Source organism: Rhinoderma darwinii, chromosome 1 (assembly GCF_050947455.1).
Source record: "Rhinoderma darwinii isolate aRhiDar2 chromosome 1, aRhiDar2.hap1, whole genome shotgun sequence".
NCBI lineage: Eukaryota > Metazoa > Chordata > Amphibia > Anura > Rhinodermatidae > Rhinoderma > Rhinoderma darwinii.
In genome coordinates this window covers 617,125,890-617,151,931 of record NC_134687.1, presented here as the reverse complement: position 1 = coordinate 617,151,931, position 26,042 = coordinate 617,125,890, and the positions used below count along the sequence as shown (strand labels likewise).

The 26,042-nt window shown below is 40.3% G+C and overlaps 1 protein-coding gene across 1 annotated transcript in view; it reads left to right on the top strand.

Moving 5' to 3' along the window:
• The first annotated feature begins 2,306 nt into the window (after nt 1–2,306).
• ADAMTS12 (ADAM metallopeptidase with thrombospondin type 1 motif 12) overlaps nt 2,307–26,042 on the top strand; it is a 574,502-nt gene continuing 550,766 nt past the window's right edge. The window contains exons 1-3 of the mRNA XM_075847593.1: nt 2,307–2,327; nt 2,436–2,505; nt 3,150–3,508. Coding sequence (XP_075703708.1) covers nt 2,307–2,327; nt 2,436–2,505; nt 3,150–3,508 — 450 coding nt within the window. The remainder of the gene's footprint in view (nt 2,328–2,435; nt 2,506–3,149; nt 3,509–26,042) is intronic.

Here is a 26,042-nt window from a genome sequence, read left to right as displayed (position 1 = left end):
CATTGCATTGCATGGAAATTTTATTGGACATTTAAGAATAAAATCAAGTAATATACTGCTTATAAATAAAATATATTCATGGTTTGTGATTTTGTACTAATTAATTTCTTAATATGGCCAGAGTTCTGTTTGTTTCTGATACAGAGCTCCAAATCTCCTGCATTGACAAAAATATGAAAGATAACATGCTGACTGCCTGCTGCCACTACTAGAGGAAGCTTACTGCATAATGTGTTAATATTCAATGTATATCACAGTATGCAGTAAGCTCCTGAGCTCCCTCTTGTGGTGGCTACTGCTAGACAAAATTGTATCATTTAACTTTACATCTAGGCAGGAGACTTGGAGCATTATTTTAGAAAAATACTGCAAAGATACATTAAGAAATGAATAAGCAAATGAATCAGCTTCACGTTATACAGGATGGATTCAATTGACAGTGTACAAAAGTTTATTTGTATTTCCAGTTATTTGTTCAACAGTTCTTGAAGAGATATGCATCAGGACAGGAGTATTGCTAGGCCTTCATTCAACTCGGGCAAAGAATCAATTTCCAGTCCTAGTTCTGGGACCAAGCACTTTAGACATATTCCCCACCAGCCTCCCCTACCTATGTCTCTGCCTCATTGTCTTACAACATTTATTTCCACATTAAACTACATTGAATTGAATGGAAACTTTAAAAACAGGAGTTTGCATTTCTAGCTCCCATTATATGATCCACTTGTGTTCTAATCTACGTAGGCACAGAAGGACATAAATAGGCACATTTAGGTCCTGGATCCAGTTTTTCTACATTACTGTGTAAGGGCACCTAGATGTAAATATATGTCTATGACTACACATCTAATCCAAGATTTTGCTCTATACACTGCAGCTCTGCTTCTTTAGTTTAGTTCCTGTGTATAAGCACAAGCTCACCTGGAAGACAGAGCTGATATTTACAGGATGTTCCCAAGAACCACCGAACTATAAGGTGCAGCGATGACATGGGAGCTACATGATAGTGGGTTACTGATGGGTTGCCATGGTAGCTGGGTACCTAACAAAGGGCCCCAGCCCTGTATGTGTATGTGCCTATTAGGCCCTGGCTAAAGAAGGGCCAAAGAGGTTGCTCGTCAGTGTAACACTGACAGGTATAATACATTGTAATACAGTAGTATTGCATTGCATCATTGAAGCTTTAGATCACTTCTAAAAGAAATTCTAAACAAAAAATAAAGTTCATTAAAATAATGTCCAAAATAAAAAAATATAACTAGTGTAAAAGTAGTAAAAAACAAAACAAAAAAAACTACACATATTTGGTATAGCTGTAATCCTAATCACAAATAGAATATAGTTAACATGTTATTTATATTGCATGGTGTAACAGTAACAGTATAAATAACAGTCCAGGTTCGGTACACGGATAAGCGACAATAGGTTGTAGCATTAGGCAGAGACGTGGTCAGGAAACAATCCAAGTCCAGTACACAGAAAAGCAGCAATAAGTTGTAGGGTAAGGCAGAACCGTGGCCAGGAAATAATCCACGTTCGGTACACAGATAAGGGACAACAGGTTGTAGTGTGAGGCAGAGACGTGGTCTAAAACAACGTTTGTTCAGTACACAGATAAGCAGCAACTGTTTTTTGTGTCTATGCTGTTGTTGTGGTAGGCAATTAAGAACGTTATGTAAGTTTTGTAATGCCAGTGAGGGGACATTCGAAGAAAGACTGGATGTTCATAGCATAAATAGTTCACCTCTTGTAACCGTACACAGCTGCAAGAGGAACCGGGATGTAAAAAGTCAGATAAAATTAACTCAGTTCTGAGTCTTGGTGAATTTCAAGAGAAATTTTACTGAACACTGGTTTAGGGTCGGAATTAAAACTGGAATTGAAAATCGAGAACTGCAGATGTTTATTTCCTCTTACACGGTGGCAGCATCCTCAGTATAATATGTCATAAACAAACAGAATACATTGTATAAGAGAAGCATTAGATGAATAATATTATATTAGGAGAAAATATTATGATAACATACAAATGACCACGTCCATCAAGTTTAAAGGGTTTTTCCCATGTCATAAACTGATGGCATATTCTAGGAAATGTCATCACTTTCTGATCGGTGGGGGTCCATTCGCTGAGACCCCCACCAATCCTGAGATCCTGGCCGCTGGCTGTAAAGGGAACTGCAGCACAGCCCCATTTAGTGGATCGCTGGGAGCACGACTGTGATGGGAAAAATTGTGAAGGGGTCGCTTCGCTAATCCAGTGCTAGAGCCCCTTCATTATTAGGTTTAAGATCGATCAGAATGTGATGGCCTATCCTATCGATCCTGTGAGATAGTTACCTATTGCCTCACATTAGAGGGAAGAAAATCCTTCCTGACGCTAAATATACCAAAATAAATCCCTTCTATTTTCATATAGCTTGTAATATTTTCAGGCATCCAGACCCATCTTGAAGTTTTTCCATGAATCAGAACTCAGCTTTCATGTATTAAAGGGGTTGTCCAGTATTAGAAAAACCTGGATGTTTTCTTCCAAAAACAGAACCACACTTGTCCACCTGTGTTTGGTATTGCAGCTAAAGCCCTATTCATGTCAATATAGCTGAGCTGTAATACCAATCACAACCCATAGATAGATGTGTTTCTTGAAGAAAGCAGCCATGTTTTATTAACCTCTTTAAAGGGGTTCTCCACTTTGGACAATACTACGTGTTAGAAGGGTGGCTTGACAATTAGTAGATTACAAAGTGTCCACCTGCTGGAACCCCCAGTGATCAGCTGTAATCTGTGAAAATAACTGCCACTAAGTGATCAATTTCCCTGCAGCTCCCCCACAGGGAGAATGAAGCATTACACAGTGTCCATTAATATCCAAGTGTACAGGACAGGACAGGTCCTCCACAGCGAGAGATGCTCTCTGTAACGGCTCTTCACTCTGTCCAAAAGACAAGGACCCTGAACAGCAGACCTTTTAGGCTATAGGGAAGTGGGTTTTCTCAATCGGACACTCCATTAAATTCTCTGAAAAAATGGAAGCTACACTGTGATTGCTATAGGTAAATTATGTATAGAATGAAGGTAATCCTTTTAATACACCTTTGTCGAACTGTCATGAGATACTAAGTTCTATCATGTTCCCGTTGTTTCAGAACATCTTACCAGGGACTTACCTCCAGCGTATGAACTGGTTGATCCCTTCAAGGTAGACGAGTATGGAAACTTCTTATCTTATACTTTAACTTATGGCGAAAATCTCAAACGAAGAAAGCGTGACGCCCGTTCTGAGACAGTGCACTACAGGATTCGACAGGGAACTAAGGATTTATATTTTAACATGACCTTAAATGAAGGATTTCTGTCTGATGACTATATTCTTGAAAGACGAACTGGAAACCAGAGTGGAGTAAGAATTATCCCTCGATCTGGAGTCTCCTGTCATCTCACCGGCACGGTGCAACAACCTGATATTGGGAGCGGATATGCAGCAATAAGCACTTGCAATGGACTGGTAAGAAAAAACGTTTTATATATTATATAAAAAATAAAACACAAAAAATTCTGGTGTCGTCTTCTACTACTAAATTGTACGCAGCTATTTCTTGGTTATCTGTGTGACAACCAATATGGCCGCCATTAAAGCTTCCACAGTGGTCGTCTTGTCCATATAGATGAATGAGCGGACCAGCCAGTCATCACACAAGAGTGTAAACAGATGTGGCGAGGGACTCCGAGCGATTTTACTGAAGTTAATTACAGCACCATAAATACGTATTGTTCTGTAAGTTTAGGTTCAGTAGAGTTGTAGGGGGTCCGGGTGATACTTCTGCAATATGGACAGTTCTCTACGGGTACAGTACGTCGTCTAATCTAGGCCTTATGTGTCTATGAATTCTATGCATTATCCTTCGTTTTTACACCAGTATTATCGCATTCAATTGCTGTCATAGCAATCAAATATAAGTAATTGTTATCTGTCTACAGAATGTTGGATGATAAAATCATAGGCGTGACTGGCTACCACTGTGTAGAGTGCATAGAACATGCTATAATCTGATGATAACTACAGTAATGTTGTCTGTTTTTGATATGTAGATAGATAGATAGATAGATAGATAGATAGATAGATACTAATATTACTTTTTCCTCCATAATTCCTCAATTTACTAGGACCCCCCAAAAACGGGAACCCAGTATGACTTAGCCATGTTTGATGGAATTATTTGGGAATTGAATTGTAGCATTATGTGAGAGTGATATGGCATTATTATGTGGGCTCTTTAAGAGAGGATTATTGGTATCCTGCTAATTATTTGTGCATTTTATGGTGGTATTATGTGGACTGTATATTATCTCTGCACTATATGGCAGTATTATCTCTGTACTATATGGCAATATTATCTCTGCACTATATGGCAGTATTATCTTTGCACTATATGGCAATATTATCTCTGCACTATATGGCAGTATTATCTCTGCACTATATGGTGGTATTATGTGGGCTGTATATTATCTCTGCACTATATGGCAGTATTATCTCTGCACTATATGGCAGTATTATCTCTGTACTATATGGCAGTATTATCTCTGCACTATATGGCGGTATTATCTCTGCACTATATGGTGGTATTATCTCTGCACTATATGGCAGTATTATCTCTGCACTATATGGCAGTATTATCTCTGCACTATATGGCAGTATTATCTCTGCACTATATGGTGGTATTATGTGGGCTGTATATTATCTCTGCACTATATGGCAGTATTATCTCTGCACTATATGGCAGTATTATCTCTGTACTATATGGCAGTATTATCTCTGCACTATATGGTGGTATTATCTCTGCACTATTTGGCGGTATTATCTCTGCACTATATGGCAGTATTATCTCTGCACTATATGGCGGTATTATCTCTGCACTATATGGCAGTATTATCTCTGTACTATATGGCAGTATTATCTCTGCACTATATGGCAGTATTATCTCTGCACTATATGGTGGTATTATCTCTGCACTATATGGCGGTATTATCTCTGCACTATATGGCAGTATTATCTTTGCACTATATGGCTGTATTATCTCTGCACTATATGGCAGTATTATCTCTGCACTATATGGCAGTATTATCTCTGTACTATATGGCAGCATTATCTCTGCACTATATGGCAGTATTATCTCTGCACTATATGGTGGTATTATCTCTGCTCTATATGGCAGTGTTATGTCTGTACTATATGGCAGTATTATCTCTGCACTATATGGCAGTATTATCTCTGCACTATATGGTGGTATTATTTCTGCACTATATGGCGGTATTATCTCTGCACTATATGGCTGTATTATCTCTGCACTATATGGCAGTATTATCTCTGTACTATATGGCAGCATTATCTCTGCACTATATGGCAGCATTATCTTTGCACTATATGGCAGTATTATCTCTGCACTATATGGCAGTATTATCTCTGCACTATATGGCAGTATTATCTCTGCACTATATGGTGGTATTATCTCTGCTCTATATGGCAGTATTATCTCTGTACTATATGGCAGCATTATCTCTGCGCAATATGGCAGGATTATATCTGCACTATATGGCAGTTATATCTCTGAAATATATGGCGGTTTTATCTTGACACTATATGGTGGTATTAGAAAAACGGCAGGTGGGTGGCAGGGAGCTGCTTTGCTTATTTTCTATAACTGTCTCTGCTAACACCTGGATCCACTGTGCTTCTGCTGAAGGACGTTATATTAATATAGAACCCTACAGTGATCTCAGTTTGGCTCAGTAGAACCGCAGCGGTCTAGTTATTCCAGCTGTCATTTGGATCCAGCCTCACCCATTATTGAGGCTCATTTTGACCAGTCTATATACAGCAATTGTCTAATAATTTAATTTTTCTCACTTGTGATTTAGTTGCTTGTAGTTCATTCTATATTTACTGTGTTGCTTAGTTTGTACTGGGCTTGTGTTAAACAGCAGCTAATCTTAACCTACAGAGCTGCAGTGTAAAGCATGGGGGAGAAACAGGGAGCTTAGACTACCTCAGACTTCTAATACACATTGCCATTAAGATGGCGTTATAGCTTTTATCTATTGGGCTAAAAAATAGCTAGCAGCAGCTAGCGTCAGCTCATTACTATGGGCAGCACTTAAATTTAGATTTAAAAAAAATGGTTCTGTTTTTTTACATTTTTATTTATATAAAAGAATTACAGATCAGCCTCAATTTTCTGTTTGACTTACAAAATGTAGAGGACCAGCTGGTTGCTTTTTTCCCCGCATAGAAATTAATATCCCAATATAAAGCAGCCAGAAGTTGTCTGTTGACAGTGAATACAGCGACGTTACCAGCTGCCTGTTTTGGACACTGGTTTTAAACAATACGTTGCTCCGCTTGCTTGGCATTTTTAGCATTGCTTTGAAGAACTCTATCCTTTGGAGAAGAAAGGGAGCAGCCATGCAGACAGTGACTGGATGATGTGTGTTGTTGTTTTCTCAGCAGTTTTAATTATTTTCATTTATGCAAAATATCATTGCAAAAGCATTATACAGTATGATTCCATGCCAAGATACCATTTCTGACGGGAAGAACTTGCATTATCCATTTGTTTCTGCCACTGAATAGCTATCAGACCTTAGGGTGTCTGGCTGCAAAAAAATCACAATACCAAAAGTGTTGAATTTTTTTTAAGAACAGGGAAAAAAATTATTATGGGGTTTATCTCTTCACAAATAATCCCTTTAATATGCAATCTGGTTCCTCAAACCCCTTGTTAAACAGCTGACTTTGCAAGGGAAAGGCGCAGCCAGACACCTATACTATCAGAGTGAATGAATTTATGCAAAGGTGGCAAAAATAGTAGAGCACATAGTAGAGCACATAGTAGAGCACATAGTAGAGCACATAGTAGAGCACATAGTAGAGCACATAGTAGAGCACATAGTAGAGCACATAGTAGAGCACATAGTAGAGCACATAGTAGAGCACATAGTAGAGCACATAGTAGAGCACATAGTAGAGCACATAGTAGAGCACATAGTAGAGCACATAGTAGAGCACATAGTAGAGCACATAGTAGAGCACATAGTAGAGCACATAGTAGAGCACATAGTAGAGCACATAGTAGAGCACATAGTAGAGCACATAGTAGAGCACATAGTAGAGCACATAGTAGAGCACATAGTAGAGCACATAGTAGAGCACATAGTAGAGCACATAGTAGAGCACATAGTAGAGCACATAGTAGAGCACATAGTAGAGCACATAGTAGAGCACATAGTAGAGCACATAGTAGAGCACATAGTAGAGCACATAGTAGAGCACATAGTAGAGCACATAGTAGAGCACATAGTAGAGCACATAGTAGAGCACATAGTAGAGCACATAGTAGAGCACATAGTAGAGCACATAGTAGAGCACATAGTAGAGCACATAGTAGAGCACATAGTAGAGCACATAGTAGAGCACATAGTAGAGCACATAGTAGAGCACATAGTAGAGCACATAGTAGAGCACATAGTAGAGCACATAGTAGAGCACATAGTAGAGCACATAGTAGAGCACATAGTAGAGCACATAGTAGAGCACATAGTAGAGCACATAGTAGAGCACATAGTAGAGCACATAGTAGAGCACATAGTAGAGCACATAGTAGAGCACATAGTAGAGCACATAGTAGAGCACATAGTAGAGCACATAGTAGAGCACATAGTAGAGCACATAGTAGAGCACATAGTAGAGCACATAGTAGAGCACATAGTAGAGCACATAGTAGAGCACATAGTAGAGCACATAGTAGAGCACATAGTAGAGCACATAGTAGAGCACATAGTAGAGCACATAGTAGAGCACATAGTAGAGCACATAGTAGAGCACATAGTAGAGCACATAGTAGAGCACATAGTAGAGCACATAGTAGAGCACATAGTAGAGCACATAGTAGAGCACATAGTAGAGCACATAGTAGAGCACATAGTAGAGCACATAGTAGAGCACATAGTAGAGCACATAGTAGAGCACATAGTAGAGCACATAGTAGAGCACATAGTAGAGCACATAGTAGAGCACATAGTAGAGCACATAGTAGAGCACATAGTAGAGCACATAGTAGAGCACATAGTAGAGCACATAGTAGAGCACATAGTAGAGCACATAGTAGAGCACATAGTAGAGCACATAGTAGAGCACATAGTAGAGCACATAGTAGAGCACATAGTAGAGCACATAGTAGAGCACATAGTAGAGCACATAGTAGAGCACATAGTAGAGCACATAGTAGAGCACATAGTAGAGCACATAGTAGAGCACATAGTAGAGCACATAGTAGAGCACATAGTAGAGCACATAGTAGAGCACATAGTAGAGCACATAGTAGAGCACATAGTAGAGCACATAGTAGAGCACATAGTAGAGCACATAGTAGAGCACATAGTAGAGCACATAGTAGAGCACATAGTAGAGCACATAGTAGAGCACATAGTAGAGCACATAGTAGAGCACATAGTAGAGCACATAGTAGAGCACATAGTAGAGCACATAGTAGAGCACATAGTAGAGCACATAGTAGAGCACATAGTAGAGCACATAGTAGAGCACATAGTAGAGCACATAGTAGAGCACATAGTAGAGCACATAGTAGAGCACATAGTAGAGCACATAGTAGAGCACATAGTAGAGCACATAGTAGAGCACATAGTAGAGCACATAGTAGAGCACATAGTAGAGCACATAGTAGAGCACATAGTAGAGCACATAGTAGAGCACATAGTAGAGCACATAGTAGAGCACATAGTAGAGCACATAGTAGAGCACATAGTAGAGCACATAGTAGAGCACATAGTAGAGCACATAGTAGAGCACATAGTAGAGCACATAGTAGAGCACATAGTAGAGCACATAGTAGAGCACATAGTAGAGCACATAGTAGAGCACATAGTAGAGCACATAGTAGAGCACATAGTAGAGCACATAGTAGAGCACATAGTAGAGCACATAGTAGAGCACATAGTAGAGCACATAGTAGAGCACATAGTAGAGCACATAGTAGAGCACATAGTAGAGCACATAGTAGAGCACATAGTAGAGCACATAGTAGAGCACATAGTAGAGCACATAGTAGAGCACATAGTAGAGCACATAGTAGAGCACATAGTAGAGCACATAGTAGAGCACATAGTAGAGCACATAGTAGAGCACATAGTAGAGCACATAGTAGAGCACATAGTAGAGCACATAGTAGAGCACATAGTAGAGCACATAGTAGAGCACATAGTAGAGCACATAGTAGAGCACATAGTAGAGCACATAGTAGAGCACATAGTAGAGCACATAGTAGAGCACATAGTAGAGCACATAGTAGAGCACATAGTAGAGCACATAGTAGAGCACATAGTAGAGCACATAGTAGAGCACATAGTAGAGCACATAGTAGAGCACATAGTAGAGCACATAGTAGAGCACATAGTAGAGCACATAGTAGAGCACATAGTAGAGCACATAGTAGAGCACATAGTAGAGCACATAGTAGAGCACATAGTAGAGCACATAGTAGAGCACATAGTAGAGCACATAGTAGAGCACATAGTAGAGCACATAGTAGAGCACATAGTAGAGCACATAGTAGAGCACATAGTAGAGCACATAGTAGAGCACATAGTAGAGCACATAGTAGAGCACATAGTAGAGCACATAGTAGAGCACATAGTAGAGCACATAGTAGAGCACATAGTAGAGCACATAGTAGAGCACATAGTAGAGCACATAGTAGAGCACATAGTAGAGCACATAGTAGAGCACATAGTAGAGCACATAGTAGAGCACATAGTAGAGCACATAGTAGAGCACATAGTAGAGCACATAGTAGAGCACATAGTAGAGCACATAGTAGAGCACATAGTAGAGCACATAGTAGAGCACATAGTAGAGCACATAGTAGAGCACATAGTAGAGCACATAGTAGAGCACATAGTAGAGCACATAGTAGAGCACATAGTAGAGCACATAGTAGAGCACATAGTAGAGCACATAGTAGAGCACATAGTAGAGCACATAGTAGAGCACATAGTAGAGCACATAGTAGAGCACATAGTAGAGCACATAGTAGAGCACATAGTAGAGCACATAGTAGAGCACATAGTAGAGCACATAGTAGAGCACATAGTAGAGCACATAGTAGAGCACATAGTAGAGCACATAGTAGAGCACATAGTAGAGCACATAGTAGAGCACATAGTAGAGCACATAGTAGAGCACATAGTAGAGCACATAGTAGAGCACATAGTAGAGCACATAGTAGAGCACATAGTAGAGCACATAGTAGAGCACATAGTAGAGCACATAGTAGAGCACATAGTAGAGCACATAGTAGAGCACATAGTAGAGCACATAGTAGAGCACATAGTAGAGCACATAGTAGAGCACATAGTAGAGCACATAGTAGAGCACATAGTAGAGCACATAGTAGAGCACATAGTAGAGCACATAGTAGAGCACATACAGTAACAGAGAGCATAGTAGAGCACATAGGAGAGCACCTAGTAAAGCACATAGTAGAGCATATAGCCAAGCACATAGTAGAGTGTATAGTATAGCACGTAGTAGAGGACATAGTCATAGTAGAGCGCATAGTATAGCGCATAGTCGAGTGCATAGTCGAGCACATAGCAGAGCACATAGTAAAGCTATACTAGAGCGCATAGTATAGTGCAAAGTAGAGCACATAATAGAGCGTATAGTAGGTCACATAGGAGAGCACATATAAGAGCGCATAGTAGAACACATAGTAGAGCATATAGTGAAGCACATAGTAGAGCGCATAGGAGAGCACATAGGAGAGCACATAGTAGAGCGCATAGTAGAGCGCATAGCAGAGCATATAGTGAAGCACATAGTAGAATGTATAGTAGAGCACAAAGTGAAGAACAAGGTAGAGGGCATAGTCGAGCACATAGTAGAGCGCATACTTGAGCACATAGTAAAGTACATAGTCGAGCACATAGTAGAGCCTATAGTAGAGTGCATAGCAGAGCGCATAGTAGAGCCATGTGCACATAGTCTGTATTGAGGCACACTGACTCCCCGCAGCTTCATAATATGGAGCGGTAGTTTCACTGTATAATGCCTCCGTATTTATGAGGGAAAATACCCCCATTATACGGCATCCAAAGGAGCATGCCACAATTTTTGGGGTAAATTTAATCTGGATGGCATATGGAGGTACAGTAGAGTCTCATACACTTCTATGGGTGCTTAATTTAGGTTTATATAACTCAGAGGATGAATACAGCCATAATAGGATCACGTGGATCAGCCCAAACACTGATGGAAAAACCTTGAAGAGAAAAGTTGGGTTTATCTGCTTCTAATCTCCTTAATTTTTTATGAATTTATGTATTTACATTTGGTTTTGCTGCAGTTGTGTAATCTGTCCAACCATCTGTCAAACCATCACTGCCCTGTGTTAACATAGCCTAAAAGGGTAGCACTAATTAAAGGAACACTCCAGTCAAAACTGATACACCTTTTACAGGACCTGAGGGGGCAGTGCACGACACAGGTATAACCCAATTTGCATGGAGTGTTCCTTCGACATAAATGAAGAAGGAGCAGCACTCACATGTAAGTGAAAACTTTTGGAGGAGTAGTGAACAGAGACAAGAAAGTGGGGATTTGGGTTGCAAAGACAACAAGGTGCAGAGACGGTTTTAGGTAGGGGCAAACAGGACAATCGCCCGGTCTCCCATTTCCTAGAGAGTCCCCAGGATGGGATCCCCAAGAACAACCTGAGAGTGGAGTGGACAATACATTGCACTCTATTGTCAGGTCTAGTAGTTGGGCTGAGCACTCAAATACACTGAATGCCTTTTCCCGCAAGATTATTATTTATCAGTGTATGTTGGTATTATTTGGGAATCAAATGACCTTATTATGTGGGCTCTTTTAGTATTATCTGAATACTGCGTATTATTTGGGCGCTATATGGGACTATTATACAAGCTGTATATGGCATCATTGTTATCGTACAATATGATAGTATTATTTTGGCATTGTATGTCAGTATTTGGACCCTGAATGGTTGCATTGTGTGGGAATTATATGGAAGTAGTATTTTACATGTTATTCGGGTCTAAACATTGGGGTAAAAAGGGTACATTGGGGTATATATATGCAACTTTTTGGGGTATGTATGCAACTTTATAAATTACAAGAACAAAAATGTCAAAAATAGTGAAAGTGGGGTTCCCTACAGTTCTTGAGTCCCCGGGCCCCATTTTCTACAAAATTGTCTCTGACAAGGTGCTTATGCTCCACCACTCGGGGTTGGTGTACGAGTCTTGAGGAACAGGTATAGGTTTGGTACTGATATGGTCCAGACCTGCAGAAACAAATTGGTCATCATCACTAGATAAATAAATTAATAATGTCTTGACAGTGGCCGTGGGCAGAATATTATCCCAGTATAGATCATAGATGACAAAGAACAGTACAATATTATTACATTTTATTCTGTAAAATACCTAAAAGCAATATAAAGTGATACTTTTTATATTTTTATGAGTGTGCTCTGTGAGAAATGAAGCCTGTAATCAAGTATATTATAAGAGAAATAAATCAGCTATGTGAAGTGTATATGACATCTTGGTGGGATCGATTGTTTGTCTCAGAAGGTGGCTCTACAGTTATTGTTTTTCAAAGGATAAATGAATCAATGTGAGGCTTGAACCTTCTTATTATCTCAAGGTGCACAAGGTGCACAAAACATTAATAGTCGAGTTAAAGGAGACAGTCTACAAATATCGGGAACTGCTTGCTGTATATGGTGCTGACAGACTGGTCAGAGTGCCCATGCTGAGCCCCGTCCACACCCAAAGGCGCCTACAATGGGCACATGAGCATCAGAATTGGACTATGGATTAATGGAAGAAGGCGGTCTAGTCTGATAAATCACATTTTCTTTTACACCATGTGTACGGCCGGGTGCGTGTGCGTCACTTACCTGGGAAGAGATGGCACAAGGAGGCACTATGGGAAGAAGGCAAGCTTGCAAAGGGAGTGGGATGATCTTGGCAATGTTCTGAGGGGGGGAAATAATTAGCTTTTTACACCAGTTTTCTGGCATAGAAAAGTAGCAAAAAAAAAAAATTACGACACTAACAGCGCTATTCCGAAAAGTGGACAGGGAATTTCAAAAAGAGCATGCCTTGCCGTGGCCGTACAGATTCTGGCATAAATCATAGCGGTAATAGAAGCCAGCTGGCATAGATTTTGTGCCCTCTTACTAAATTAGGCACATCTTACTCCAGCAATCTGTATAATATAACTGGTGTATGAAACTCCAGTCTTAATAAATCTCCCTCACGGTATTACAGGTGGTACATTTGCATTGGGGGCTTTGCATAAATCAATAGTACAAGCGAATATCAGAAACTTTGTAGTGTATCTTATTACAGAAAAATGCCCTTTTCTCCACTTATCAGACCTCTTTACTCCTTCCCTTCCTAACTGTTCACTTACGCTGAATTTACAGAGTTTTTCATCAACTTAAGACAAGACGGACACATCTGCTCACTGCGTGATTAGGTTACAGCTGCTTATAGAAGTCTATGGAGAGGGGAGGGGGCAGAAGCAATGAGAGAGAGAGGCAGAGAGAAACAGAGAAGCTGCTGCAGCTTCTAGTGAGTGTTATTTCTCACCCCAGTGCTTGATTCACAGCAATACGGCTCATTACTGCTGTATGATCTCCTCCATACAGCCGCTGTGATAAATAGAAATAGGAGAGAAGGATATCATTTGACAAATTATTCTGAAAAGTCACCTGAAAGGTTATGTACACTTTAACCCCTTTGGCAATAAGACTGTTCTTTTTTTAAGATACGATTTTTCCCATAGTTGGTTCTCTTGTTGATTAAAGCAACACTCCAGCCAAAGCTGATACACTGTGTTTTGCTAAATGCAGGACATGAGGGGGCGGCGCATGACACATGGATTCAAAGACCACCAGAGAAAGAATCCTTATGTCATGCTTCAACCACTTACGCCTGCATTAGACATAACACTGTGAATCAGTTTTGCTCGGAGCATTCCTTTAAATAAAACTGGACAATCCCTTTAATTTATCACAATTTTGACTGAGTAGGTTTTATATGTACTTGGATCAGATAGTTTTCCACTTTTTCGTTGATAACATTCTTAAATTTCAATATAATGGTGCCATGAAGGTTTCACCATGCTCTGTTTTTATTGTCCATGATTTGGGATCAAGGGAAACCCCTCTGCAGAGACCTGTGGACTTTGTAGGTGCCGCTAGAACTTCTCCTACAAATAATCTGCATTTGAAAGAAAGTGGAATACTTTAAAGGAAGCCGGGGAATTGGGTAAATCAGATCTGACATGTACGCAGCGAGAGCAAGAAGACATCAATGAAGGGGCTACAGGCTAGATTCTGCAGTAGGTCAAGCTGTCGCTACAAGCGGTGAAACTGCCTGGACTATAAAGTAATTTCAGAACAATTCACAAAATAAAAGGAAATGATGTTTAAGGTGTTGGAGTATGTCTGGAGGAAATATTCCATTCACACGTCGTATTCTTGTGAATCACAGTAACTATGTAATTTTACTGTCAAATCTCGACTTTCCATAGCCAAAGAATTGAATCATAATTAAAAAAGCAGCAATAACTGAAGTAACAGGAGGGAAACAAAACTCATTAAATTTCACAATGACAACATAAAATTAATGCTACGCCGAACAGGTGGGTGGGGGTGGGGGAATGTCACCTTCCCTCCTTTTCCATTACTGTAGATCACAGTAGGTCAGAGACTATGTTTTTTTTTTTATTAAACCTCAAACTAATGTCTGTTATTAGAAATACATTTTACTGAAAATTGGTTTATGCAAGACACAAATGATTCACTTGCACCTGCAGTATCAGAGATATTTTATTAGACCAGTCTACAATTCCCCATTGATGATGAATATTTAAAGAGAAACTAGATATGACAAGTCAAACTATCTCCCACCGATTTCTGCTCTTGTCTCCAAGCTATTAAAAAAATATAAGAAATTCAATACACTCTCTTACGTTGATTTGTTCACCTTCCAAAAAGAAACCACCCTGGTGGCAGGAGAGCATCAACAATACAGACCATCAATGGTGATCTCCTCAAGATCAGGAGGCACCATCCATGAGGTGAGAACTTCACGTTGGATGGCACCATCATCAGACTACCGAGAGAAACATTTTGGCACATATAGAGTCCATCTCATTACTTTTTGATCTTTGTTTTGGGGAAGTGGGGGTCAGTATTTAACTTTTTCGCTGCAGACACCAGGATAGAAGCACCCTTTTTAGGGACGAGGAGATCTTGCATAGTCATCCATTGAGTGCAGGGGCTGCTGTAAGACAAAGTCATGAAGTTATTCCTTTTGTGTCAGTGTATGAATAAAATATAGAGGAACCCTCGTCCCCCCTTCGCCAGGAGCAATCTTTGCTTTTTTCCGTGTGTCTCATAGAGTTGTATGGAACAGCAACTCGCATCCTCGGCCAGCGCTCCATACTACTCTTTCTCACTGCGAGAGTTCTCTGACAAGGGACCAGTGTCATTGGGTTTCCCAGCAGTTGGACACCGGGCAATCTAACATTTACGTCCTCTCCCTTGGACCGGTGATACATTTTATTGGCAGAAGAATCCGATTTAATGCTTATATGATATTTCTCATAGGACTGGTACATGCACCAGATGGCCAAGGCATGGACTTATTAATAATTCTTGATGTATATGTGATAAGTGATTACAAGCAAGTAGGGTTAAACAGAGCAGAGGCATAACTTTAAGAGGATCTGTCAGCTCATCTGACATATCTATTTTAGTAAATAATTATGTTCTCCGTGAAATAACAATTTTGGAACATATTTTCCTAGTAACTTCACATTGTGCCGCTCTTTTGTTATGTATGAAGGATGTAAACTGGGGGCGGAATGACCGTTTGGGCCTTAGGTGTATAGTGGGGCTCATGACATGTAATGGGGCTTAAATCACTGTACAGATGTAGCTAAGTTTATCTTGACTCTGATCATTTGCTGCAGCGTGATATCACAAAACAAAAGCCATTGAAAAGTAATTGAAAAAGTCAAGTTAAAGTTTCTCGCCACTGTGCATGTAATGTATTAAGAGTCAAGATAGAGATGGCTACATCTGTACCCATGATTTTACCTATAATTGATTATTGGTATGGTTGATGTGTATAATACGATATTACAGGTATAGCATAGCCAGATGTAATCATAAGACATATATAATAAGAGGTAAGGCTGGAAAAACGGTCCAGGTCAGGGGTTATATGAGCTAGGGAGGAATGCTGTAAACCTTTCAAGCTCTGGTGCATTTCAGTTTTATTTTGCATCATCCATCTGCATGAATACAAGGGAAGTGAAGGGTCCCGTGTCTCTGCGGACATCACACGCTGTACTTACTGATTGATATAGACATGTGCACACCTACAGTCCACTAGGTACCAGACAGAACAACAGACTTTACCAGATGATTCTCTAGGAGACTTGTTCAGTCACCCTGGGCTTAGTGATTGATCCTGCATTCATATTCTGACCACCCCCCCCCACACCCCATGCCGCCACCAAAGCCGCACTCCAGAGTCAGTTAAAGGGGATACAAATAGCAGAAACGTCATATTGTACTTTTGTAAGGATTCGATTTTAGATATATTCTACATATAATGTAATAACTTTGCACTTACGTAACTGATCTTGAGGACAGCAGGCCTTAAAAGGGTTACCCCAGCTTATGAAAAATACAGAAACTACCTATATGTGTCTAACTGCTCACCAGATGATGTCACCATAGCTCAGATGAAGTCATTTTTCTTTTTTCATTATGTTGTCCTGCTCTGTACATCACTGTTATTTTCATTTTGCTAGGGTAGAAATACTATGTAAAGTACTACAGTTCCCATTATTCTTCTCCCTTTCACAGACATTGCCTCTTTTACAGCTGCCTGCATGCCCCTCTATTACAAGGTGTAAGGTAGTGCTCTAATTACTATCAGCTACTAAGACATGGCTCTGCTGCTAGACTGTGCAGAATCTGCTGCCCAGCATGTGAAACATGATCACTCCATAGAGTGGGAATAAGAGGCATGTGATGTGTAATATTCCATACTACAGGGAGGGGGAGAGGGGAGTTAACCACATGTTCAGTGTACAGGACGTCACACGAGATAAACACCAGGAGCATGGTGATGTGATTACAAGTGACTGGCTTACAGAGACATTTCAGTTACAGACAGTATATTAGTACATGACTAATCTTACTGCAGTTAAACCATCTGCACACAATGTTTAAAGACGGAGTAACCCCTTTAAAATCTATTCTTAACCACGTCTACATTCAGAACGCTGAGATAATATCTTCCCAGCGACCCCTGCTTGTTCATTATCTGTACACAGAACATGTGGTGCTAATTTGCATTAGACCATGCACAGTTATCTGATGTATATAAAATTATATACAAATACAATACCACCGAAAGAGGGGGCACAGACACAGAGTAATGTTCAATATAAAGCAACGTTGCTGAACAATATGAAATCTACTGTGTTTGCGTCCCAGGTAATGACCAAGATAACCTTGGTGCATCGATCAAAAATAATGAATCCAACAAAGAAAATGATCGACTGAAGCACAACAAATTAATAGCAAAAAATACAAAATTTTATTAACATGTAACCATGACAAAGGTTAAAACTGGAACAGGGGATGAGACACTCAATAGAAAGACATCGAAAACAGTCATGTACTGGATATAGATGTGACATAAATCTATACAAGCTTGTTTATTTGTTAGTACAGCAAAATAAGATAGTATACATGCCTATGCAGACCTGTAGCTAATGAAGCCTATTAAATGATGGCAAAAGGAGGGTCAGCAAGGGATAGAATACATGTATGTATGTACTGCCTGGGTTGCCTCTATAAGAGTATATGTATGGCAATGATTATATGCAGATACCTGAGTCCAATGATTTATCTGTACATGCGTGATAGCCCAATATACGCCATGGTGTGTACTACGGGATCAGTGCTACAGGTAACATACAGCAATGTGCATAGACGCACACAGAGGTGCCAGGCCAATGTCAAGCAAGAGAGTCAATGATAGCTGTACAACATACCAGTAGACATGATGAGGATGTCTGGACCCAAGTCTACTGGATACCATGTCTACTGGTATGTTGTACAGCTATCATTGACTCTCTTGCTTGACATTGGCCTGGCACCTCTGTGTGCGTCTATGCACATTGCTGTATGTTACCTGTAGCACTGATCCCGTAGTACACACCATGGCGTATATTGGGCTATCACGCATGTACAGATAAATCATTGGACTCAGGTATCTGCATATAATCATTGCCATACATATACTCTTATAGAGGCAACCCAGGCAGTACATACATACATGTATTCTATCCCTTGCTGACCCTCCTTTTGCCATCATTTAATAGGCTTCATTAGCTACAGGTCTGCATAGGCATGTATACTATCTTATTTTGCTGTACTAACAAATAAACAAGCTTGTATAGATTTATGTCACATCTATATCCAGTACATGACTGTTTTCGATGTCTTTCTATTGAGTGTCTCATCCCCTGTTCCAGTTTTAACCTTTGTCATGGTTACATGTTAATAAAATTTTGTATTTTTTGCTATTAATTTGTTGTGCTTCAGTCGATCATTTTCTTTGTTGGATTCTGTATATAAAATTATCCTAGAACTCAATGAAGCAGATTGCATTACATTTCAATCACTCAATATGTAGAGGTGTATCTGTCAGCAATGTTGGCAGATTCCAGTAGCAACCTGCATACTTCTGAACTCTGAAATCTGTTTTACGACCCCATCACAAAATAATTAAATGCATTTCTAGAATTGGGAAATATGGAGATGACTATAACCGGCTAAACTAGTATAAGATGGGTAAATGTTCTAACAGGAAAAGTAAATTAATAGGTATTCCCATTATTGAGAGATATTGCATACTGCTGGGATATGCTATAACATTACTGGTCGAAGTCGAACACTTGTTACCCCCCACTAATCTGCAGAAAGAAGGGTTTGGTTGTCTTGAAAAATATTGGGATCTGAATGTACCAATGGATTTTATTTGGTTGGATACTTTATTTAATGAAGAAAATTAGCTTTGGAAGGAAGTTGTATACTAAGTGACAAAGGTAGAAGTAACTATGACTCCTGAGGACCACTCGAAATCCCATGTGCTACATAAACATTGACGTGGCAGAAATGACCTGCCAGGATTAACAGAGGATACTTTGTAGGCCAAGGATTTAAAAGAATAATGTAGCAAACCACTAGGGTCTATTTCTTATGGGATGATCACAAATAAACTATTAAACCTTATAGATGATATGTCCTGTGTGTACAATGATAACAACAAAGATTATGATATGACTAATAGGGGACCGGTACATTTTCTGTATAGATGGAGGGTGGTCTTCAGAATCATGGCCTCATGTGGGCCCAAGGGACCCCAATATGACACAGGGAGTGGGTACCAGATGAGATACAAACCATGCTGAGGGCAGTCAGTGGATACATGAGGCAAATTAGAAGTTTCCTACAAAGATTATGAGTAGAGCAGGTGTTTTGTTTCATTGGGAGGCGGTTCTGCATTTACTTTTGATGTAGACCCAAACCACTTTTGAAGCGTTGCTTGAATTTAATGAGAAAAACAGCATCAATAAAAATCAAACTTCAAATATCTTTTCTACTGTTTTAATGCTATGGGTTTAATTGACTCTTTCCAAAAATAATTGTCAGTGTCCAAACATTGGAAACATTTACAGAACATGTGTTTCACATCGTTTTACTTGCTGCCAATAAAACAATCCCTATGGGTGTAGAAGGGAAATGGTATTTGCATTTTATGGCCTCTTTTTTTGCCTACATTAGAAAGGAAATTCATGCTTGGAACAATATGGAAACGTTCTCCTTGAGCAATAGAGTAAAGCAGCTGCAGACTCTACATTTAGGGATCAAAAGTTCAAAAGGTTGAATAACTTATCCAAACCAATGCCGTCATTGGCAATTCAACCCAAAAAGTCGTAGTCAAGAACCCCAACTTTGGAAGTTATAACCCCAGCATCACTGTCACTGAGGGAGATTCAAGCTGGAGTTCTCACTGTTGCAATTGTATTAAATAAATATAAAAAATAATATAAAAAAATAATATATATAATATATATAAAATATATGTATATACAGTATATATCTGTCTAAATCGTATTTCATTTCAATTAGATTAAAATGGCAGAACTAGAGAAAAGCTTGAGCTCAGTAAAGTCAAGCCTTCCTTTGGTTCCCTTAGTTTCAGTGTCGGATCAGGGTTCTTGGGCTCACCAGAGGAGATGGTTCTGAGGACCAGCCTCCATTTATACAGAACATGAAAACATCCCCTATTAATCACATCATAATCTTTGTTGTTATCATTATACACACAGGACACATCATTTATAAGATCTAATAGCTTATTTGTGATCATCCCATAAGAAATAGAACCTAGTGGCAAGTGATGGGCTCCAATGTCACCTCCAAATAGGGTGACATCTACTATACCTCAGTCTTCGATTACTGTGTCAGAGCCTGGGCCCACCTGAAGATCCTCTTAGGGGCCAGACTAACAAAGTCAATTGGTTCCGTCGGGCGACAAGTCCATGAAGTAATGGCTTCGGCAGTTCAGTTTTTTCGTTCTTCTGTTCCTATGATGGGAACAAAGCTTAAGATCAGCCCGTTTTAGTTACGTAGTAATCTAGAACGAATTGGTTCCCCAGGGCCCTGGGAAGAGCTACCTGACAACGCAATTAAAAATGCCATAGTAACCAGTCTGCCTTAGGCTGTATTTACATCAGCTTTAGCTTCCATTGATGGGTTCTGCCAGACCTTTACGTCGGAGGAACCCATCAACGGAAAGGCAAATGGAAACCATAGCTTCAGTTTGCATTACCATTGCTTTCAATGGTAATGCTTCCGTTGAAAATGGTTTACGTTTGTTTCCGTTCCATAAGGTTTCCGTTGTTCTGGCTGAATCAATAGCGCGGTCGACTGTGCTATTGTTCCTGCCCAAAAAAAACAAACGGCTTTCTGCTATGTTTGATTATTGACAGTAAATTAACAAGGTGTAACATAAAGAAGTAACTTATCTACGTTTTAATTTCTTTGTTTCCCTTGGAAATCTTAGCTTCATATCCTGCCCGGTAATAACATTAATCACCTAATTTAACTCCAATATTATAAATATTCATTATGTTCCCCTCTGTGAGATAGCAACAAATGAGAACAGGACCATACTAAATATATAGCAGTCTACTCCTGTGATAAATTAAAAATGTGGATTGCACAAAACCCTAAATCCCAGCTATAATGTATCATCGTGCTCCGCATTGTCAGCTTGCTGCCACGCCTATCACTGTATTTTCAACAGTATTTAGGACGTTATTGGCCGTACGGTGTCAATCACGTCTCATTGCCAGTCATCAGGATTATATACCATAAAAGTATATTTGTATTATACATTTTTGGAATGCAAAGTCAAGTATTAGGTGCTATTTATACATATATTGTATATATATATATTTTTTAACAACCCACCGATTGTAGGTTAGCATATAGAAGAGAAAAGTCTGTGACAGCTAGATAAGACTAGACATGGTTTGTTTGTTTACTGTAACCATATAGACACATAGGTATGCACAGGGCCTATTCTAGCTTTGGCGCCCACCAGATCTTGATTGACATCCCCCTGGCTGTTCTACATCACTGCCAGTCTCCTGTAACTCTTGCGGATTTGTCGTTGCCTTTTACTTCTCTGGAATGCGCGGTCCAACGATGAAGCCGGGCAGAGTACACCTCGCTGCACAGTGCGTGCCCATGGAGTACAAAGCAATGGCGCATCAAAGAAAGTTGGAGGAGACTTGTAGTGATGTATAACAGCCATGGGGATATCAATCAAACATGAAAAGATGGGTTTCGAGACAGGACTATGTGACTGTTCAGGATAGCGGCACCGCCCCATGACCCTTTAATGAGTAATTAGCATACAGTGTGCGCCGTTTTAAAAGTTGATTTCATAGATTTTGCTGTATCTGAAAAAAACATGCAGGGGAATGTATATTTTTTTCAGATACAGCAAAATGTAAGGTCATGTATTACCGCATGGTGGAGGTTCAAGGGGTTAAAACTACCAGACAGGTTCTGATTAAACATACAATGAATTAAAAACAATTCCATCTTGCCTGCAATTTTGTTATTATAAATATATTCTTTATAATTACAGCACCAGAGGCAAGCTCATACATATATACAGCACCACAACAAAGCTCATACATATATACAGCAGTAGAACTAAGCTCCGCACATAAATATAGCACTAGAACCAACCTCAGTACATAAGTACAACACAAGAACCAAGCTCTATATATATATATATATATATATATATATATATATATATATAGCACCAGAACAAATCTCAGTATATATATATATATATATATATATATATACACACACACACACAGTACCAGAACAAAGCTCATTACATATATACAGCACCAGAACAAATCTCAGTATATATATATATATTGTGAGGGTTTAGCATCAGGAGAGGTTGGTACAGCGGTTTCTTTGTAGCCAGAGACAGGGACACCGTGCATTGAAAGTCATAACAGGGCTTTGCCTGTGTTTTTATTCTTGTCAAAGAAACAGCCTCTTGTACAACCAGGCAAAATACAAAATAAATACTGCTCGTCTGAGCACTAATTAATATTATCTAACTATACCGAGTGCCTTCCTACCAGGCACTGGACACAAAGTAACACAGGTCTTTACTCACACAGAATACAGGCTACTCCAGACTTAGTAGTCTCCAGTCTGAGTCAGGGGTGAGACTCACACACACTGTGTCTGCACCTTTTTATACACAGGCTACAGGTGCAGCTAATTGAGCAGCAGCCTTGTCCTACAAACAGAGATGGACTAGGGATTGGGGAACCCCCCCTGCTCTTCCCCAATCCAACTCCAGGCCCTTTTTCCGGCTTTTCCTTAAGCCGAGATTGGAAAGCTAGAGCTTTCTATTGCAAGAACTACTCATTCCCTGGAGCCTAGGATACATATGACAGGATTCTAGGGGAAATGTACCTTCCATCAATGACTTTACCTGTCACTGTCTCACATACCCTCTTCCTCTGTTCGAGCCCGTGGGATCGGACACATTTAGCTACAAGGCAGTGTGTCCTAGACAAAGCGTCAGCATTGCCCTGCAGTTTTCCTGCTCTGTGTTCCACAGTATATTTGAAGTTCTGCAAAGTAAGAAACCACCGTGTAACTCTTGCATTTCTCTCTTTAGCTTGACACATCCACGTAAGAGGAGAGTGGTCTGTAACCAACCTAAACCGACGACCCAATAAATAATATCTCAGGGACTCAAGTGCCCACTTAATTGCCAAGCACTCCCGTTCAACTATGCTATAGTTTTTCTCAGCCGGGGTAAGTTTTCTGCTCAAATAGGTCACAGGATGTTCCTCACCACCCACCTCTTGTGACAGAACTGCTCCGAGCCCCACATTAGAAGCATCAGTTTGGACAACAAACTCCTTTTTGAAGTCAGGAGTGACTAAGACTGGTTGGTTACACAGGGCCAGTTTCAACTCTTGAAAGGTGCTTTCAGCCTTCGTGTCCCACTTGACCATGACAGACTTACTTCCCTTGGTAAGATCTGTCAGGGGCGCTGTTGTGCTGGCAAAGTTTGGAATGAACCTGCGGTAATAACCTACAATTCCTAGAAAAGCTCTGACCTGCTTTTTGGTTGAGGGCTGGGGCCAGTTTTGGATAGCCTCAACTTTGTTGAGCTGTGGCTTTATCACCCCTCTCCCAATTATGTACCCCAGATACCGTGCTTCCTCCAAGCCTAAGGAACATTTCTTTGGGTTTGCTGTTAACCCCGCGGCTCTGAGGGAGTTTAGTACTGCTTGTACTTTTGGTAAGTGGCTTTCCCAGTCATCACTAAAGATTATAATGTCGTCCAGATATGCCGAAGCATACCGACGATGAGGTTTGAGGACTATGTCCATTAACCTTTGAAAGGTCGCTGGAGCCCCATGTAGCCCAAATGGTAAACAAATATATTGAAACAGACCATCCGGGGTGATGAACGCAGTTTTCTCTTTGGCGCCCTCCGTGAGGGGTACTTGCCAATAGCCTTTGGTTAAATCAAGTGTTGAAAAATACCTTGAATGGCCCAGTCTCTCTATTAACTCGTCAACTCTTGGCATTGGGTATGCGTCAAACTTTGACATCTCATTTAACTTGCGGAAGTCGTTACAGAAACGCAATGACCCATCTGGTTTCAGAATCAATACAATGGGACTTGACCATTCACTTTTTGACTCTTCAATAATCCCAAGGTCTAGCATTTTCTTGACCTCCTCAGATATGGCTTGTCTACGAGCTTCAGGGACTCTGTAGGGTTTCAAGTGGACCCGAGCCTGAGGCTTGGTCACAATGTCATGTTTTATTATACTGGTCTGTCCTGGCAGTTCTGAAAACACGTCTGTGTTTCTCTGCACAAACTCTTTTGTCTCCTGTTTCTGTGGCTTTGCGAGGGATTCTGACACATACACATCTGGGTTAGGACTATAGGGGGTCCTTACTGCCACGAGGGTCTCTCTTTCTTTCCATGGCTTAATTAAGTTTACATGGTATAACTGCACTGTCTTCCTTTTACCTTGGTTGGTAAACTTTATAATTTACATCCCCCACCTTTTCAATTATCTCATACGGCCCTTGCCATCTAGCAAGAAATTTGCTTTCTACGGTTGGCACTAAGACCAACACTCGATCACCAGAGTTAAAATTTCTAACTTTAGCAGTTCGGTTATACACCCTGCTCTGAGCATCCTGAGCTTGCTCCAAATGTTCCTTAACTATCGGCATGACCGCAGCGATTCGGTCTTGCATCAACGTGACATGCTCAATTACAATCCTATAAGGTGTGGACTCTTGCTCCCAGGTTTCCTTGGCTATGTCCAGGAGACCACGGGGTTGTCTGCCGTATACAAGTTCGAAAGGAGAAAACCCTGTGGATGATTGAGGAACTTCACGTACAGCGAACATCAAATAGGGCAGAAGACAGTCCCAATCCTTCCCATCCTTACTAACCACCCTCCTCAACATGCCTTTTAATGTCTTATTGAATCTTTCGACAAGACCATCAGTTTGAGGGTGATATATAGAGGTACGCAGGTGTTTAATTTTCAGCAGTTTACATAATTCCTTGGTGATTTTAGACATGAAGGGAGTTCCCTAATCGGTAAGGATTTCCTTAGGTAAACCAGTACGGGAAAACATGTAAAACAACTCTCTTGCAATGGCTTTTGAAGAGGAATTTCGCAAAGGGACTGCCTCAGGGTAGCGTGTGGCATAGTCCAACACCACTAGGATATATTGATGTCCTTTAGAGGATTTGACTAAAGGGCCGACCAGATCCATGGCAATTCTTTCAAAAGGGATCCCAATGATAGGCAGAGGCACCAGCGGACTCCTAAAATGTGGCATAGGAGCCGTTATCTGACACTCCGGGCAGGACTCGCAATACTTCTGAACTTCCGTATATACCCCCGGCCAGAAGAATTGTTGTAAGATACGCTCTCTGGTCTTTTCGCAACCTAGATGTCCACCCAGCACGTGTTTATGAGCCAGGTCCAACACCGTTCTACGATACGGTTGGGGTATCACCAGCTGTTCAACAACCTCCCCACGTACGTTATCTATCCGATACAGCAAATCCTGGTTAACCGCCATGTGTGGAAACACCTTATCAGCCCCTGGATGTTGAGGCACTCCATTTAATACCTTAGTATTTTCCCTGGCTTTTACCAATGTGGGATCGCTAAGTCGAGCGGTCCCAAAATTGTTACGTGATACATTTAACTCTGGTATCTCAGAAATGTC